Consider the following 19,438-nt stretch of genomic DNA (forward strand, 5'->3'; position numbering starts at 1 on the left):
CAAAAGTTATAATTACTCATTGTGCAGAATATCCCATTTCACAAGTTCAATATGTATAAAAAACAGATATTTTGAAAATAGACGATTTACAAGCTCACAAGACAGTGTGAGCTTGTAGATCTGCTATTGTCAAATGGCCGAAATACACAGTATATACTGTAGGCATAGGGCTGAAGTGGCTATTGTGTTTTGTAATATTAATCAAAATCTACAAAGTAACTGGTAACTATAAGTCGTCAAATAATTGAGGTGGAGTAAAAAAGTACATTATTTCCCTCTGAGATGTAGTGGAGGAGAAGTAAAAGTATGCTATTGAAACAACCCAGCAAATTAAAGAAAGCAAATCCTCAAAAGTGTACTTAATTTGGCTTACAATACTTGAGTAAAATGTTAGTTACTTTACACCACTGCATTTCACACTGTGCTTCTGCTTGGTCAGGTTACATTTCTCCTATGGATATGACTGCTGAGGAGGACGGTTTAACAATTCTTTATGTTGAGTTTTTACTCTCTGCTGCTGCTGAGTGCATTAATGTGACCAAAATAGATTAGGGGGGTTTCTGAAGCTCCGCTTCCGGCCTCCATCAAGACTAATGGACGCCCCTCTAATCTGCTGGGCTGAGGGCAGCATCTTCTCCTCCTCTCATTGATTGAGTAGCTTCCATATGGTATAGCTAGCTGGACATTAGCTGGACATTATGGACATGATGGCTTCTCAGCCATAACGTCTTAAGACATAAGAGCCACTAGTACCAGTTGGACTCATAATGCGCCATTTAGAGTCGTAGTTAGTAAGTGTCAAACACATTCTGAAGAAAACCTGGAGAGTTGACATTCGGTAATTCGTCGCTGTCGGGTGGAAACCTTGTATGTCCAAAACTGTTCTTTTTGTATTTATCATTTTAAAAATGATCTAAACTAGTGAAAACAGCCGATCTGCAAGCTCGTACTTCTGCTGTTTTCACTACTTTTGAGCGACGGCCTTGTATGATGAAGCAGTGCTTTACTTTGCGAAAAAATTTACAAATTTGAAACTTGGAGATTCAAGGTTTCTGCCCAACAGTGACGAATTGGGTCTCATGATCAAAATAAGGACATTATAATGGTGTGTAAAAAAGAAAATATAAAATTTCCCACGGACAAGAACAGGTGTATTTCTTTTAAGATTTGCCTCTATTGATAGGACAGTAGACTGACAGGAAATGGGGAGAGAGATGGGGGAGTGACAAGCAGCGAATGTTGTCGGGATTCAAACCCACAACACCCTGTCTGGCATCAGAGCCTATGTGGTATGCGCCTGCCCTGGACCACTAGGCCAGCAGGCACCCAGAGAACAGGTCTTTGCCATGCATGGACACATTTGTGGGCAGTTTGGACATGTTGATGACCCCTAAAATATGAGCAGTGCCCTCTGAGCTCTCTGAGCAGCAGCTCCACAACCATCTGCTCCTTTAATGTTCTTTCTCAAGTTGCAGCATCATGGATCCACTTGCTCCTTGGGCCAGGGGGTGGGGGGAGGCCTTTCTCCAAAGGCATGTTTGGCATGTAGCCTTATTGTGACAAAAAAAGGGGAAAAAATATCTGCCTTTATTTGGACAGTACAGTGAAGTATGACATGATTGGAAACAGGGAGAAAAAGAGACGTGGAGTGACACGCAGGAAAGGCCTTCAGGCTCGGGAATCGAACCGATAGAGCCTATACATTTCGTCGTTGTCGGGCGGAAACCTTGTATGTCCAAAACCGTTCGTTTTTATCATAAAACATTTACTAAACTAGTGAAAACAGCCGATCTACAAGCACACAACGCCTCGCACCACAAGGCGCTGTGTGCTTGTAGATCTGCTGTTTTCACTACTTTTGTGCGACGGCCTTGTCTGATGAAGCAGGGCTTTACTTCGCGAAAAAACATACAAATCTGAAACTTGGAGATACAAGGTTTCTGCCCGACAGTGACGATTATGTAGTATGCGATGCGCCTCAACCATGAGGCCATTGGCGCCTAAACTTGACTTTAAGACTAATTTTATTATCCCTCCCCCCAGCCACACACACATCAAACATGCATGCACACACGCACGCACACACACACACCATCCCTGGTTACACACACACTCCATCCCTAATATGATACCCACATCATTTTGCATCTGTGCACACAAAGCAGGACTTTTTCTAACAATTTCGCCTTTCGTTCTTCCAACATCGTGGCAAAAGTTACAATCTGTCATTAACTGCTTACATCCTTTGATGTGACTCTCATGTGTCTGATTATATTCCGTTGATCTCAGCTGGAAATGCCTTAACATTATGCATTAACATAAAAAGAAACGTTCTAGTTGTCAAACCCGTCATCTATAGTTTATTATATTATTTATTTATCATTATTATTATTATATTATAAGACGATATTCATTGTTTACACATTGTATACACACAGTTTTGATCTATTAACACACTGACAGACACACAAGTGTTCCAGACTGTTCCATGTGCGAGCAGAGGGGTCAGGTTGCTTGTGGTAAGAAATATGATCCTAATGGGCGTGTGTGCGTGTGTGGTGTGTGTGTGTGTGTGTGTGTGTGTGTGTGTGCGCGCGTGTGCGTGTGCGTGTGCGCGTGCGTGTGTGTGTGTGTGGGGAGGGGGAGTAGGGGGGTGGCCTGCCCTGGCTGCAGATCAACTCTCACACGTCTGCCTTATGAGTGCCTGTCATGCCTTTCATATGGCGCCTCATTGGGCTCAGTGTGGAGGATTATCAGGGGCTTGTACTGGACACTGGGACACCTCAATATAGCCCCTCTATTGTGGTACAAGGGCAATAAAGCTTATACTGGGGCCGGTGCAGGCAGTGAGGTGAGGCAGCACCCATATTTACCCAAGCAGACCTTGGAGGTGTAGCCTATATACCTTAAATGGCAAATTGATAGACAGACCATAACAAACCACAGTAAAGTACCGACTAAAAGCAATAATGCTTTCTGGACAATTTCTTGACTTCTGCAAGAGGAGGAGGAGGAGGAGGAGGAGGATGAAATGCAAGGTCAGGAGGATATACTACTACAGCTGAAGACCACTTGTAAGGAATGCCAGTTATGAGACCACTTGTAAGGAATGCCAGTTATGAGACCACTTGTAAGGAATGACAGTTATGTGCCCTCTGAAGGAATGCGTGTGCCGCCGGGTCGCACGCAGCAGCAGCAGCAGCACTGGCAGTGGCAGCGTGGGAAATAAGCGGAGTCTCCTGACACGCTCTCTCCTCGGTGACACGCTGCTCACTGCTGCCATCGTGCCAGGCGGAGCGCAGCTCAATTTCATTTCTCAACACGCGTTGACAAATGATGGATTAAAGAGGGATTAACCTGCGCTTTAGTGTTTGTTTCGTCTGCATTTTAGTCTCGACATTTTTGGAAGCATATAAACTTGACATAACTTTTTGGGCATGAAAGTATGCCTATGCACTTGACTTTGGGGACACTTTTCTGGCCGTGCCGTTTATTGCTATTGATGGATTTTATATTTTCTAAGAAATGCTGAAGACTAGTGGAAACAAAAGGTGAGTAGACTAAATCTTCATTTCTATTTCAAAATGGTATAGTTTAAAAGAAAATGTGGGTGAAAATTAGATTGAATATTTTGGCAATGGATGCAACAGTGTGCTGTTTGTTCCACATTGCTGTTGCATTTGTACCTTTGTCCGTTCAGTCAGAGAGAGATACAGTGAGAGGAGAGTTGTATGAAACAAAGTAGTGTAAAATAATTCACTAACTCGCAACTCTGAATACGCAGAGTAAGGATGAGCCGTAAACATTACAGTTAAACATTCAATTATAGTCACATAAATAAAGTCCAGAGAGAACAATGTAGTAACAATGTAACTTAGGTCTGCCTAAACAACACGCTATCTAAGTCACACATTATGGTTGAGAAAAACTAATCTATTCTACATGTATGAACCAAATCATCATATGAGAGAAATGGTGTCTGTCATGAAGATAAGAGTTTAGGATGGGGATTTATTGGCCCAGATAGTTTGTCCCTGTAGAAATACTGTCCTTGTTTCTGCAAATTAGTCATTATCGCCTGGGGAACAGGTCCAACTATAGAACATCTTTTATATCTTAGATTAGAACATTAGTGATAGTAGTAGGATCTATAGTAGTAGGTGTTTAAGGGATACTATTGCTTACAGCAGTGGTTCTCAAGACATTTAAGTCTCAGGTCTCCCCTGTAAATACATTTTTCATCAACGGCACCCCTGAATGACATTGTTACTATACAGTACCCTTACATTTATGTCAAATATGACATTTCTCCAAATTCCCCCTAAGATACAGTATGTGTGACCAGGAAAACTTGAGATAATATCTGTTTCCATTAGGACATATTCGAAATAACTTTTAGCATTTAACCACTTCAACCCCAGCATCCCGACATTCACCAAAAACGCGTCACGTTGTGAGCTTGTAGATCTGCTATATTTGATGAAGAGACAGGTGTACTTTGGGCTTAAAAACATTGCATCAAGTACAGTTTAAGTGGTTTAACTGAAGTGATATTGATTAATTCCAAATATTATCAAAGTATTCCGAGGCAGCCCTGGACCTGTTACAGTACCTTACGTTTATGTCAAATACGTAAATCTTTCCCCCTATAGATTCAGTATGTCACGAGGAAAACTCGAGAGCTTAATCCCAAATGTTAATCTGTGTAACAATTTATACACTATATACTTCACGGCTATTCGAAAATAGCCATTCTACAAGCTGCAGAACACGTTGGCAAATGTAGAAACATATTGAAACTGTACAAATAACACAATTGTTCTCTTATGGGGGCATCGGTACATTTTCATTCTTTCTTTTTGTCAGATGGAGTATTATTCTGTATGTCTGACCTGGTCTGTATTAAAACTAATAGATACATATTAAAAGCTACCACTAAAAGTGTTTAATTTCATGATCTTTATTCATGTCCCTGAATGAATCTCAGATTAACCTTGCTGAAAGTACATTATGCTTTAAGCCCACAATGGTTTTCCTGTGTGTAAAATACCCTAACTTTTCATTCAGACATCAGCACTGTACGTCTCTCACCACGGAGTAGTGAGCACCTAGCCGCCGCCATGCAGCGTGATGACTGTGACGTCACAACATCTAAACTCACATCTGACTGACAACACTTTACAACCCGTTGTAAAAACGTTGCATCATCAGCATCTTTGGGCTGTCATGTGTGCACTGCAGACGCAATAATGCACTACACTGGCACCAACACTTATGTGACGACGACGTGGTGGAGTGGAGTGGAGTGCACGTCTAGACAGATACTATCTAGCAATCAATACAACCTTTAAAATGTTATTGATCGCGTTACAGTTTTCACACATATCATGTAAAAATCTCCTTTAACCGTTAAGCATTGATATGAGTAAACCTATTAGTATTTTGAGTCCTTCTGTATGAATGCATTTATTGATTTAACTTTCTGCCAACAACACGTTCTACACCAATTTAACACCCAGTTGCACTCAAAGGACCAGAACTGAAATAAGCCCTCAAGCTTGTTTGTGTTTATGCTTTTGACAGATATGCACAAATAGGCTATATTGTTGCTGTCGAGCAGAAACCTCTTATCTTTAAACTTTTTATTTATTCATATTTTTTGGTAAATTAACATCTGGCTTGATCATACTAAAGTGTCACACAAAAGCATCAGAAGTAGAAGATCCACAAGCGATGAGTCTGAGCTTGTATAGCTGCTACAGTAGAATAACCAAAATATCTATAATATGTACATTCAAACTATAGTACACACTAGCACTGTTTCCCAAACACTGGCTCGGGACCCATTTGTGGGTCACAGACACATTTTTATGGGTCCATTCATTTTTGGTTTCCTACATTTTGTTTTCATTTATTATTAATTCAAAACATATTAAAAAAAAAACAATCCCAAAAAAGAAAAAGAAATCTGATTTTTGTAGTTATTTCTTGAAGAAATAAAAGAAAAATCTATCTTTAAGAAATAGTGAAAATAGCCGATCTACAAGCTCACAACGCAGCACGAAGCGACGCGTTGTGAGCTTGTAGATCTGCTGTTGTCACTAGTTTGGGTTCCGGGTAAACGTTTATTTTCTCGTTTGGGTTACTAGCTAAAAGGTTTGGGAACCACTGCACTATAGGATGTCAGGTCAACAATGACCAGGCATCAGTCTACATAGCATGCTATCTAAATCAGATTTTAGCCTTTGCATATTAAGCCTGCAAGGACGTCGAGGCTACGGCAAGTGCTACGGTAAGTGCCATGGGCTAAGGTGGAATCTGAAGATACATTCCTGTCAATATTCAACGTCAGTTGAAAAGAAATCAATAGTGTACATCACTGTAGAATTATGTGGGTTTGTCACTAGAGAATACAAAGGCTAAACACAATAAGTCGAGCGTTTTTGTTTATTTATATTCCTATTGTATACTTGGCTGCTTGTTTGCGTAGATCCGTGGGAGTGCACCACCGTTAAGGAGCCATCATGAAATGGGAGAAGTTGAAACCTCCCGAGCCGGATGACCCCATGTGCTGCTGTGAGTGTGACCTGGGTCAGTACGGATGCTGCTGGGACTGCAGTGAAGTGGACGAGACCTGTCACAGGTAATGGAGCCTGGTCTACAAGATCCATCTGTGGGTCGTGTAGACCCACAGATGGATTTCTTTTTTTTTTTTTTTCTTCTTCTTCTTTTTGAAGCGGTGAAAGCCGCTTCCAATGAGTGGCTTTGTGTGTCCCACGCCCATATATGGTCATTTCAGTCCAGAATGAACAGGTTTTTTCAAAAACAAAATGTGTGTTTCATGTCCATATATGGTCATCCCAGTCCAGAATGAACAGGTTTTAAAACAAAATGTCTGTCACCTCATGTCCATATATGGTCATTCCAGTCCAGAATGAACAGGTTTTATCTGTCCCGTACGTCCAGAATATCAGTCCAGAATGAATAGGGTTTTTCAAAAACAAAATGTGTGTCCCATGTCCATATATGGTCATATCAGTCCAGAATGAACAGGTTTTATCTGTCCTGTCCTGTCCTGTCCCGTCCGTCCGTCCGTCCGTCCGTACGTACGTACGTACGTACGTACGTACGTGTGTAGTGTCCGTCCCGGTCGGATGATTGGATACTTTGAGGATTGGTCAAGCTTCACATGACAATTCGGCCCTCCAGATAAAATCATTAATTCATTCAGAATACAAAGAATGTATAGATCACAGAGTTCATAACTCTAGAACACATAGAATAAATGTTCACCGCTTCACTTCGAACCGAGGATTGATTTTTTTTTCACTAGTTTGGGTCCCGGGCAAAAGTATAATTCTGCTTTTGGGTCACCATGTTTGGGAACCACTGCACTATACACCACAAGACACCCATGTCAAACTATTGGTCTACAAGATACACTACACTACTAAGATACCCATGTACCTGTCAAAATACTGGTCTACAAGATACACTACACTACTAAGGCACACTTGTCAAACTACTGGTCTACAAGATACACTACACCACTAAGATAACCATGTACCTGTCAAACTACTGGTCTAACAAGATACACTACACTAAGACACCCATGATGTCAAACTACTGGTCTACAAGCTACACTACACCACTAAGATACCCATGTACCTGTCAAACTACAGGTCTAAAAAGATACACTACACCACTATTACACCCATGTACCTGTCAATCTACTGGTCTACAAGATACACTACACCACTAAGACTAACATGTACCTGTCAAACTACTGGTCTACAAGATACACTACACCCATGTACCTGTCAAACTACTTCAAAAACATCAATGACGTTGTCCAACACCATAGGGAGCTCCACAAATCACATTCAACCCAGACTTGGCTCAAACAAGGAGGTAAATTTGTTCTCCTTGCTATGCCACAAAAATTTGGAACGCCCAACAGTCTTAAAGGAGTGTGAATCCCTACTGTCCTTCAAACCCGCTCTAAAAGAGAGCACTTTGTAGATGGCTGCAATGTGAAACTGGAAACTGACCCAGGGGTTGACACTAAGGTCTCAGAGGCACTTGCCCGTCGGGAAAGTACAGGTCATGTTCTACTTGCCCAAAGGTCATGCTCACTTGCCGAAAAGTAAATTGTCCATTATAAAATTATAGGTCAAAATGTAATTACTGTTCAATGTAACACTTTTTTTCGCGCTAATAAATGCCAAATAACTACACATAGCTATGATTGAATGAGATTATGGGTTCACACCTATTTTATATTATATATTTTTAAGTGTAGCAACAGTGAAAACAGCACATTATAGGTAAACAGTGCTTTTATTTTGCATTCCACAGACCAGAAGACAGAGCGCTCTGGCCACGTTCAATTGTTTAAAAACAGATATCTCGTGTTGTGTTTAGAGACGGTTGCGTCCCCTCAAACAAGCACGTGCCCGGTCGGGCAACCTGAAAGCAAACTTCACTTGCCCTAAAGTTTTAGTGTCAATGCCTGAGTCAAAGCCTATCTGTGAAAAGTAACAGTTTTGGACAGAATGAGGTTTCCAGTTTCCACCCGACAGAGACGATATGCAACTGTTTTCTTTCTTTCTTTCTTTCTTTCCTTCTTTCCTTCCTTTTAACCCATTTAGAACGGGTACACATTATTGTGTATCATTATTTTATGCTTTAACTATTGAAAAATAGCAGATATACAAGCTCACAGCGCGGCACCGAGTGCCGCGCTGCGAGCTTGTAGATCTGCTATTTTTGAAAAATCGTGAAAATTAGAATTTTGACCCGATTCTATAAGTGTCTTTTGGAGTCTGTTCTTGAGAGACTACTATGTCAGTGGTTCTTAAACCTTTTCATGTGAAGGACCCCCAAAATGATATGTATTTTTGCCACGGACCCCCATGCCCATTGACAAGCTCACAACATGTTGCACCGCAACATTTTGTGAGCTTGTGGATAAGCTACAGTGTCGTTGTTAAATGCTTTGGGAACATCTTAAGGGATAAGTGTTCTGTTCTGGTAGATAATATGAAAGGGAGTGCGTGTGATATGCTGTACCGTATGAAGGGTGCCAGGTTATTAAGTGCTTTATAATAAACAAGCAAAATAAAATCAATTCTAAAAGGTACAGGTGGCCATTAGTGTTAGTTACAATTCCTGCTCCAATTCCGGCACCCTGAATTATCTGTAATTCTCTTTTAGATTGTTCCGGTAATCCAGTAAAAAGGTAGCCTATAGTTACAGTAATCCAACCAGCTTGTAATGGGACTTCCATATCTTACTCATTGAAAAAGTCTTACTTTGTCTATGTTATTGTGTATGTTACATGTATTATTGTGTTAACCTTTGCTAATTATAGTGTGGTTGCCACACTATAGTTCTTGTCTAGCTTTTTCATCATCTGATATAAGTGGGAAAAACTACTTTCTGGCCTTGACAGCCCATACATCCAAACAGAAAAGTCCTATAGCCGGGGACCCAGTCACCAAAATGGGAGGGGACCTGTGATTTTCTGCCGTACTTTTTATTTCTGTTTTATCTATTAGTTTGGTCAAACTCATTCTGTGCCAATGACGGTTTTTGACGTTTTTTTTTCAAAAGCCCTGGGTGCCAATGACGGTTTTGACGGTTTTTGTGTTTTTTGTATAGAAAAATTATTTTTTTAAAAACATTTTTTTTCATTGCATAGTAAAGAAAAACATACAAAATCGTGGCACATCTACCTTGGAGCCATTTTGGCATTTGGCACAGAATGAGTTAAGGTCCACAGAATGAGAGGCCTGCTCTGCTGGAAACATCGCAAGAAAAAGTTATGGCCATTTGTATATTCACTGTCCCATTGACTCCACTAGAAATATTTAAAAAAAGAAAAAAGTCTGCTTTAATTAGCATGTGAGGCCTGAGGGGTCAAACTAGGGGTTCTTCGTGATTCTGAATCCATTGCAAGCATTTGTTTTGCATGAAAAAACATTCCTTGGGCTAGATATCGGCCCCCCAAAACAGTCAAAAGTGATGAATCATCACTTTTTTTCCACTTTTCACAGTTTTTGGCTGCCGAAAGTTAACACAAGCAATGTTTTTTTATGCAAAACAAATGCTTGCAATGGATTCAGAATCATGAAGAACCTCCAGTTCTAGTGGAGTCAATGGGACAGTGAATATATACAAATGGAGGCCTCTCATTCTGTGGACCTTAATGACCAAACTAATAGATAAAACAGAAATAAAAATACGGCAGAAAATCACAGGTCCTACCCTATTCCTTGAGCTTTTGGGCTTGTGGGTCCCCGGCTACGATCTGATTGCATGAAACGACGTTAAATGACGTTAAACTTGATTTGTCACTCGATTTGCCAGTCACTTTATGCATGTGCATACCCTCTATGGGGGATAGGGCCCAGAACAGTTCCTTGGGGAATCAATGAAACAAACATTTAAGTTGACAGACGTTTCGGTCCCACTGGGCCTTCATCCAGAGTGTTGATGAAGGTCCAATGGGAGCGAAACATCTGTCAACTTAAATAAAAAAAACAAGCTGCTGAGCAAGAGCAGTGTGTGGGATATTCTGTTCATGGAAATAGTTTTTTTCATGTTTGTTTCAGTTTTCACTGTCCAACGCACCACATCCTAATTAAGTGGATGTCCAAATACTTCCTTTACTTGGGGAATCAATTACCTAAACTGTTTGTGATACATGTTCATCTAATCTTAATCTATTTACTAAATCAAAGTGCTGATCAAAAGTTATATTCTTGTTGTCTTTGTGAATAAAAAAGGAATTTACAGTATGTTTATAAATTTGAAGAATAGCCTGAATAGGACATATTTTTGGGGGCCTTTTTAAGCATTCATTGATAGTGAAGTGAAGTAGACAGGAAACGGGACAGGAAACGGGCAGAGAGAGATGGGGAGTGACATGCAGCAAAGGCCGTCTGGATCCCCTGGCGGTCCGGGCCTTGAAACGATTTCCTTACTGGTTATTAACACTGACACTGAACCCCACATTGCCTCCCATGCGTCGGTCAGTGTTATTAGCTTGCCACCATTGGTGCGTGAATGTGGGGACGCTGGCGTCGACTGTTCGCTGCTTCACCTCCCAATGTTACTGTATGAATGAATGAGCCATTGTAAAGTGCTTTGAGCACTTGGAAAAGCTCTATAAAAATGCAATTCATCATTATGAACTACTTTGACCCTTGCAAATGCAACATGCCCAATTTTGGGTATGTTATGACATGCCATGAAGTAAGCCTTGCCAAGCCATGAGGCCCATAGGTCAGGAGCTTATCTCCTGATTCTGTAGCGTGAGGCAGCTTGATGTACAAGTACACCTTCTGGACATGATGCTGGTATGTCGCAGACTCGCAGGGACTTACCCCCAATCCAACCCTTGATGCTGAGTGCCAAGCAGGGAGGCAATGGGTCCCATTTTTCAGAGTCTTTGGTATGACCCGGCCGGGTTTCTAACCCCAACCTCCCAGTCTCAGGGCGGACACTTTAACCACAAGGCCAATGAGCTGGTATGATATGCCACAATACAAAGAGCATCAGAGAACCGGGAATACAAAAGTAACTTTATAGGGCTTCGGTGGTTAACTGACTTCATAATATTGTTTTTTTTTTTTTTTTAATGATAGATACAGTAGCAGCATTGTGAATTCACAGGTTTTCCATTCACAGTGGTTCTCAACCTTTTCAGGCCGCGACCCCCAAAATAATCCTATTTTAACTGTGGACCCCCCAACCTGACAAGCACTAAGAGTTGTAAGAGTTGAAGTTTTACATTTTGTATAACACGGTTCTATAGTGAAAATCTAGATCAGCTATTTTCACCATTTCTGCCTCTAATCTACTATTACATTTTTCTTAGAGCCGCATCCCACTTCCAAGCCCATTTCACGCCCCCTTTACATCGACTTCAACTCATAGCTAGCTCAGATGTCGGTAGAATGCACGGCACAGCCGTCCGCTGATTCGCCCCCCGTCGCCATGGTGACCGCCCTCCATTGGCTCATTCCCAGCTATGGGACCGGCGGATCCTATTTCAACCGAGGGGGGCGTAGCCACACACACACACACACACACACACACACACACACACACACACACACACACACACACACACACACACACACACACACACACACACACACACACACACACACACACACACAGCCCCTAGAGAGTGCAGCCCCTCCGAGAGACTATCAGTGCAGAAGCGCGTGGAGAGAGAGAGAGAGAGAGAGAGAGAGAGAGAGAGAGAGAGAGAGAGAGAGAGAGGCACGTGCCCCTCACAGGCACAGTCAGTGCAGAAGCACGCACACAGAGAGAGAAGCATTACTGTGCTTTTTGTGGGCAACATGGCTTGGAGCAGCTGTGCGTGTGTGCATGTGAGCACTAGGATGAGCCCGCCGAAGGCGGGCGAAATTCTAGTAATTGACAATTTGGCCAATGTTTAATTTGTCATCCAAAAAGTCCTTAAATTGTCACTTTAGAAATGTGCATATACCCTCTAAACTTAGTTGGTTTGTTTACAGTTGAATGAGAAAACAACGTTGCACATTAAGTTAAGCATCTGGGGACCCCCCCCAAAATAATTTGGGGACCCCCCTGGAGACCACTGTCTCATGGTACCGTATCTCCTCTCCCTGCCAGGTGGCTGAAACGCACACCTCTGAAAAGCGGAGAGACCGAGACGGCCTCCTCCTCCGCGCTGGGCGCCGCGATCGACAAGCTGGAGATCTCCATGGTTCCTGTGCTGGTGCTCCTGCCTCTGCTGCTGCGCCTGGCGGCTCTCCACTGCCTCCTAGGGGTGGCGGTGCTGACGGCGCTGCCCGCGCTGGTGCTGTGGTACTACTACGCCACCCATCGCAGGAAGAGGCGCACCTTGTTCTTCCTCACGCTGTCGCTGTACTCGCTGGCATACATGTACTACCTCTTCCTCACAGAGATCCTGCCACGCGGCCATGTGGACCGCCTGCAGGTGTGTGTGTGTGTGTTGTAAAAGTACATTAACTCAAGTACCGTACTTTAGTAGCTACAATTCTTTCGATATTTTGTTTTACTTCTACTTCTTACTTCTACTTCTTCTAATATTTTGATGCCAATACATTTGTACTTTTACCCAAGGACCAGGCACCTAGGCTGCAATGCCAGCCTGGCAGCGTGTCGTTCTTGACCGCCTTTCTTGCGTGTTGCTCCCCGTCTCTCTCCCCATTTCCTGCCAGTCTACTGCAAACTAGCAATGAAGGCCCAAAGAAAGTCTTATAAAAAGAAATAAGTAAATTCTGAATAGCAGACTTTTTAACTGAGTATTGATACTTTTACTCAAATAAAAAAACAATGTTAGTATGCTTTCTTTCTCCCACCGCTGCAGGTGTGTACGGTGACCGGCGGGATGGTTCTCACCCTGGTCTCTCTGGTCCGCACCAAGACTCGGGGCCCGGGTTTCCTTGTGACCCCGGGGTCCCTGCAGGTGTCTGACCCCCACCACCACACCTCTGTTACAGCTCAGAGCTCCACAGAGCAGCACCTCAAGGCCTCTGGTTACCAGCAGCACCACAACGGACTGAACGGAGTTAGCCATCATGCAGTCATGGGGATCCCCGTCGCCACCGCCTCCCAGACAGAGGTCAGCAGTGGGCGATATGGTGATAACTATCGCTGAGACGATACAATGTCTCCATGATACGCCTTTTCAGAGATATCGTATATATCCTGATACAATGAGGGAGCCTTATAAAAAATCCTGTTGAATTGTTAATACAGAGATTCATTGCAGAATTCATTTAAACCTGCATTTTGGCCTATATCTGTAGTACTCAAACTTTAAAATGTCAAGGTCTCCCCTTAACTCTGACAGCATAGGGTCCATTTGGTTACATTTGTATACTGTCAGAGTTACATACTTGTAAGGATCTATTTGTACCTCCCAAAAGGAACCCAGAGAGTCCATGGACCCCACATTGAGGACCACTGGTCTAAATGGGTCTGTTACTCCTTTTTTTTTAGTTTTTGTTACCTTGTACTGTAGGTGGTTGTACTGTTGAGTAACTTGAAAAATAACCATAAAAACCGACATGAAAAGGAATCGTTATAATATCGTGTATCGTGATACAGCTTGGGAAAATATCGTGATATTGTATTTTTTCCATATCGCCCACCTCTAGGTCAGCATTGTGAGGAAGAGAGGCAGGTGTCCGCTGTGCCAGGCGGTGCGCCCCCCGCGGGCCGGACACTGCCGAATATGCGGGTCGTGTGTCAGGCGACTGGACCACCACTGCATCTGGTGGGTCAGACTATGTACCTGGATCTAAAGTATCTCTCTCCAGTGTTTAGGGCAGGGGTTTTCAACATTTTCAGGCCAGGGACCCCATAGCTGAGAGAGAGATGAAGCAGGGACCCCCACAACCTTTTCATAGATTCCATATAGTTTAATTGATTGACAGCACAATCATCAGTGTATTTTGGATTCATGTTAATGTGTGTTTTCAGATATTTAACCACTTGAACCGTCAATACTTAATAAACTTGACCTTTCACTCTGTACTTAGTCTGCTCTTTTTCTCCTCTACGCCAAACCTCTTTGCCGAAAATAGCCGATCTACAAGCTCAGTTGTGAGCTTGTAGATCTGCTATTTTTGGCTAAAGTTCTCAGAATATGGACGCTAGGGTTCAAGTGGTTAATATAAAAAAAGAGAGAAAAAAAGCTTCTATCAAGCAAAGATTTGGAGGACCCCTTGTAGTGACTCTGAGGACCCCCTAGGGGTCCCGGACCCCCTGTTGAAGACCCTTGCTCTACGGTGTTTAGGGCAATTGTTATGGGCCAACCAGAGGAGACATTGAATCACCTTTTTTCCTCACACATTTGTGTAAAAAAAAAAAAACAGTTGACACTTTATCCCTTTTTTCTATCACTGTAGTGGCATGTACCTTGTAATTAAAGCACACATGCGTGCACACATACAGCTTGAAACTACCTGGCAAATTGCATACAGTTCAGTCGTTCTAAAAGTCATATATCAAACATCTGAAGACATAGGCTACTTTTCTCTAATTGGTACTAGTGCTACAAATCTTCTGTGCGTGTTGTGTGCGTGCACCTGCTGATGTGCTTGCAGGATCAACAGCTGTGTTGGCCAGGACAACCACGGCAGCTTCCTGCTGACCCTGTCCGTCTTCCTGTTGACGTCTCTGTACGGCATCAGTCTGGTTCTGAGCAGCGTGTGTCCTGGTCAGTACCTGATCACTGCCCTGCTCTACTGCCCTGGGGTCTACAATCAATATAGGTACTGTTCCATTACACACCACTCTACTGCACTGGGGTCTACAATCAATATAGGTACTGTTCCATTACACACCACTCTACTGCCCTGGGGTCTACAATCAATATAGGTACTGTTCCATTACACACCACTCTACTACCCTGGGGTCTACAATCAATATAGGTACTGTTCCATTACACACCACTCTACTGCCCTGGGGTCTACAATCAATATAGGTACTGTTCCATTACACACCACTCTACTGCACTGGGGTCTACAATCAATATAGGTACTGTTCCATTACACACCACTCTACTGCCCTGGGGTCTACAATCAATATAGGTACTGTTCCATTACACACCACTCTACTGCCCTGGGGTCTACAATCAATATAGGTACTGTTCCATTACACACCACTCTACTGCCCTGGGGTCTACAATCAATATAGGTACTGTTCCATCACACACCACTCTACTGCCCTGGGGTCTACAATCAATATAGGTACTGTTCCATTACACACCACTCTACTGCACTGGGGTCTACAATCAATATAGGTACTGTCCCATTACACACCACTCTACTGCCCTGGGGTCTACAATCAATATAGGTACTACTGTTACTGTCCATTACACACCACACTATTGGTCTGGGGTCTACAATCACTATAGCAGGGGATTTCAAAGTGGGTGCTGCGAGATAATTTGATAATATTTGGAATTTATTTGGACACTTAATCAATATTTAGTATCATTTTAAACTTGAAGTACAAAGTTATTTTCACTCATTTCTAACCAAAATGGCTTATATCTCAATGTTTTACTCGCAACATAATCGCTAAAATATGCCATAAATATAAGGTGCTGGGAGTGAAAATTATGAATATAATGTAGGGCCTCGGATGAAAGATAATATTAAACACCATTCTACAGTCCTGGGGTCTACAATCACTAGTAGTCACTGTACATTACACACAATTCTACTGTCCTGGGGTCTACAATCACAAGGTATACATACCGTACTGCAATTGAAGAAGAAAAAAAAAAACTCTGCGATTATACAATTATTGAGAGAGTTTTTTCTTTATGGCGATAAACGCTGATAACAACTATGGTCCCGTCCCATCCCTGTCCACACAGCACCGCCCTGTGCTTCACCTGTGCCTGGTACAGCAGCATCGTGACGGGAGGTCTGCTCCACCTGCTGCTGCTGCAGCTGATCAACGTCAGCTACAACGTGACGGAGCGAGAGGCCCAGCTGGCCCTGAGGAGCCACAGTGGTCAGAGCCGTCTCTATGGGCTGGTCATCGACACGGGCCTTCACTCACGGGGCTTCTATCGGAACTGGCTAGAGTTCCTGACCATGGCAGACCGGAAGGATGGCTCTCTCCCAACGCCCTGCTCCAGCCTCAGTGTCTAAATCAGTGGTTCTCAAACTTTCACATTTCAAGGTATTCCCTTAACTCTGACAGTGTACAAATGGAACCAAATTAACCCGTCACTGTCAGAGTTACAGACTTGTATGGGTCAATTAAATTTAGACCCCCATAAAGGATCCCACAGTGTTCCTGGAATCTTTACTTTGAGAACCACTGGTCTAGATTTTTTTTACTACATTTTTATCATCCCACGATTTTGTAACCAATTTTTTGCCAATCTGGAACTGAGCTCATGCTTCCTTCAATGCACAAGGAGTGCATTGACACGGGGGGGGGGGGGGGGGGGGGGGGGGTTTCCCCGTGTTCGACGTAGCGCGTGAAAGGAACACGTCATTCCAACCAGTTCCTTTCCCCTCCATCAGGCTGACCAGCTGACCAGGGGGGAGGCAGTATAGAGACCAAGACTACTGCATGTTTTCTTTGAGGGAATCTACCTTAGGGGACACGGGGACATGCACATTAAGGCCCTAGATTGTAATTTTTTTCTTCTTTTTTAGCGGTGCCAGCGGCTCCAACAACTGACCGAGTGTGTATGTCAGTCTGTATGATGACCGAGTGTGTATTTGTCCATTATGTATGAGCACGGCCTCGACAGCTGCAATACCGCTGGGTGACCTACCTTTTCAAGTGGCGCTGTTGAGCAGCCTTGAAGTGAACGGACTGAACGGCTTTAACATTGTTTCTCTCATCAAAGACACCGCTAATTTCACACTGGGTGTGATTTATCGTTTTAGGTTTAGTTGGCACTAAAGGGTTGGGATCCGGAACCGGAGGAACCGGAGGATCCGGATCCAACACTGAGGAACCAGGAATGGGTTCCATGACTTCCATCACATTTGGAACCGTTTCCGGAACCAGTTTCATCACTACTGTCAAGAGCCGGTCATGTGGACCTCACACATCTGATATACAATTACAATACCGTTGGTTCTATTTTTTTATTTTCAAGGACCAATCACAACTCTTCACAGAGTTACCGACCACTACAATAATATGTATGCAATGCTGTATGTAGGAATGTAGGATTGAATTTGTGTTCATCAAAATATACATTTTATGATTTTTTATATATATTTACAGGGAACCGTACCATTAAGAGGGAACCAGAAACGTTAAAATCTTAAAGGATCCCAACCCACTCTCTCTCTCTCTTACTGTACAGATGAGGCTACATGAATTAAAAGACCACCATGCAGGATTTTGAGCTCTAATGTTTGTTTTTCCCCCAATAATGCAATACCGGTTCTGACATTCAGCACATATCTCTATGAGGGAGAGAGGGAGAGAAGGAGAGAGAGAGAGAGAGAGAGAGAGAGAGAAAGAGGATAGGCTATTTCACCTCCGTGATTATGTGGTTCCAGAGCTCGGTCAGCGAGAGACTGAGGGAGTGAGATTGAGAGAGGGCCTGTTTCATCTATGCAATAACCCGGCCAATGCTGCACATACCATAACCTCCACAAAGCTGATCAACGTGTTGCAAAGAGGGAGAGGAGCGAGCAGGGAGAGAGGGAGGGAGGGAGAGAGAGAGAGAGAGAGGGAGCAAGAGCCATGCAATAGAGTCTATTAGTCAGGTCCACTATGTTAAGACATGTTTATTCGTTGGATTTTTTGGGGGATTTGTAAAACTATACATTTTTGGAATCTTCAGAGCATGGGGAATCCAAAAATCTTTGTTGGCATTTGCACAGACACCTGCAAAGCCGCCATTTTGGATGTTCAAAATGGCCGACATAAAATACATAATTTGTGCTATCTTGGCTTCTAGACAACCTAGAAACTTAATTAAACATGTCAATCCTATGTTTTCTGGGTCAAGAAATTGAATGAGTAAATGATGGGTGTAAAATGTTCCGGACCCCCACCCCCTTTCTGGGGGTTATCTATTTCGGGACCTCCCAGGACAGTACGCCAGCCAGTTAATGTCCGATTTTCATAATAGAGTTGTTTTGTAGGTTTTAAAACATCCTGAGTTCATTTATTACATGTTTAAAGCAGCCAGAATAACTTTTCTTACTTTTGGTTGGGATCTGGGACCCCCAGACAGACCCTTGAGCCTATCTCAGTAATCGCACTGCTCCTGCTCCAGAACAATGTGATCATAGTTGAAGCATAAAAGTTGTTGTAGATGGGCTCTGAAAACAAAATTGAGTAGTAGCAAATACCAGGGGTCTTCCACAGGGGGTCTGGGACCCCTGGGGGGTCCTCAGAGTTACTACAGGGGGCCCGCCAAATCTTGATAGGATCTCTTTTTTTTTACATTTGAAACTTTGAATGGTTTTATGTATCCTGGGTTTATGTATTGTTTTATTGGTTGGTTTATTAGTATTCTCAGCATTATTTATACAATTTTTGTGTTAGACAGTTATGGTCGACAGCTGTTACCGCAGGGATTGCAATAATGAAGGTATTGCAACTTCTCACGTTGGGCGCGCAGAACAACGTGTCCATTTATTGCACTGCACTCACACTGACAACACAACACACACACCTCTTTGTTATTGTCACCCCAAAGCCCTCACCCTATCCTTAAAGAGCCCATCATGGTCAATTATGCCCAAAGAGATTCACTACAATCAGGGACGTGCTGGCCATTGGGAAAAGCGGGACAACTCCCGAACGGCCGGTTCATTCCTGGCCGGTCCAGGCCGGCCATTAGGAAAAACTTAAAAATAAAATGTCGGCCTTCGTTCCATTTTGGGGGCTGGGCGGCCAACAAAGTAAATCG

General features: G+C 43.0%; 1 protein-coding gene across 1 annotated transcript; it reads left to right on the forward strand.

Moving 5' to 3' along the window:
- Positions 1 to 6,524: 6,524 nt before the first annotated feature.
- On the forward strand, positions 6,525 to 16,694 carry zdhhc23a (zDHHC palmitoyltransferase 23a; the record flags this gene model as incomplete). Its single annotated transcript, XM_080749497.1, has 6 exons — positions 6,525 to 6,643; positions 12,670 to 12,997; positions 13,391 to 13,645; positions 14,184 to 14,302; positions 15,135 to 15,302; positions 16,415 to 16,694. The coding sequence occupies 6 exons, from the start codon at positions 6,525 to 6,527 to the stop codon at positions 16,692 to 16,694; spliced, it is 1,269 nt and encodes a 422-aa protein (XP_080605623.1).
- Between the last annotated feature and the right edge of the window lie 2,744 nt (positions 16,695 to 19,438).

This window comes from Nannobrachium achirus (assembly GCF_963921795.1).
Source record: "Nannobrachium achirus genome assembly, chromosome: 19".
NCBI classification, from domain to species: Eukaryota; Metazoa; Chordata; class Actinopteri; order Myctophiformes; family Myctophidae; genus Nannobrachium; species Nannobrachium achirus.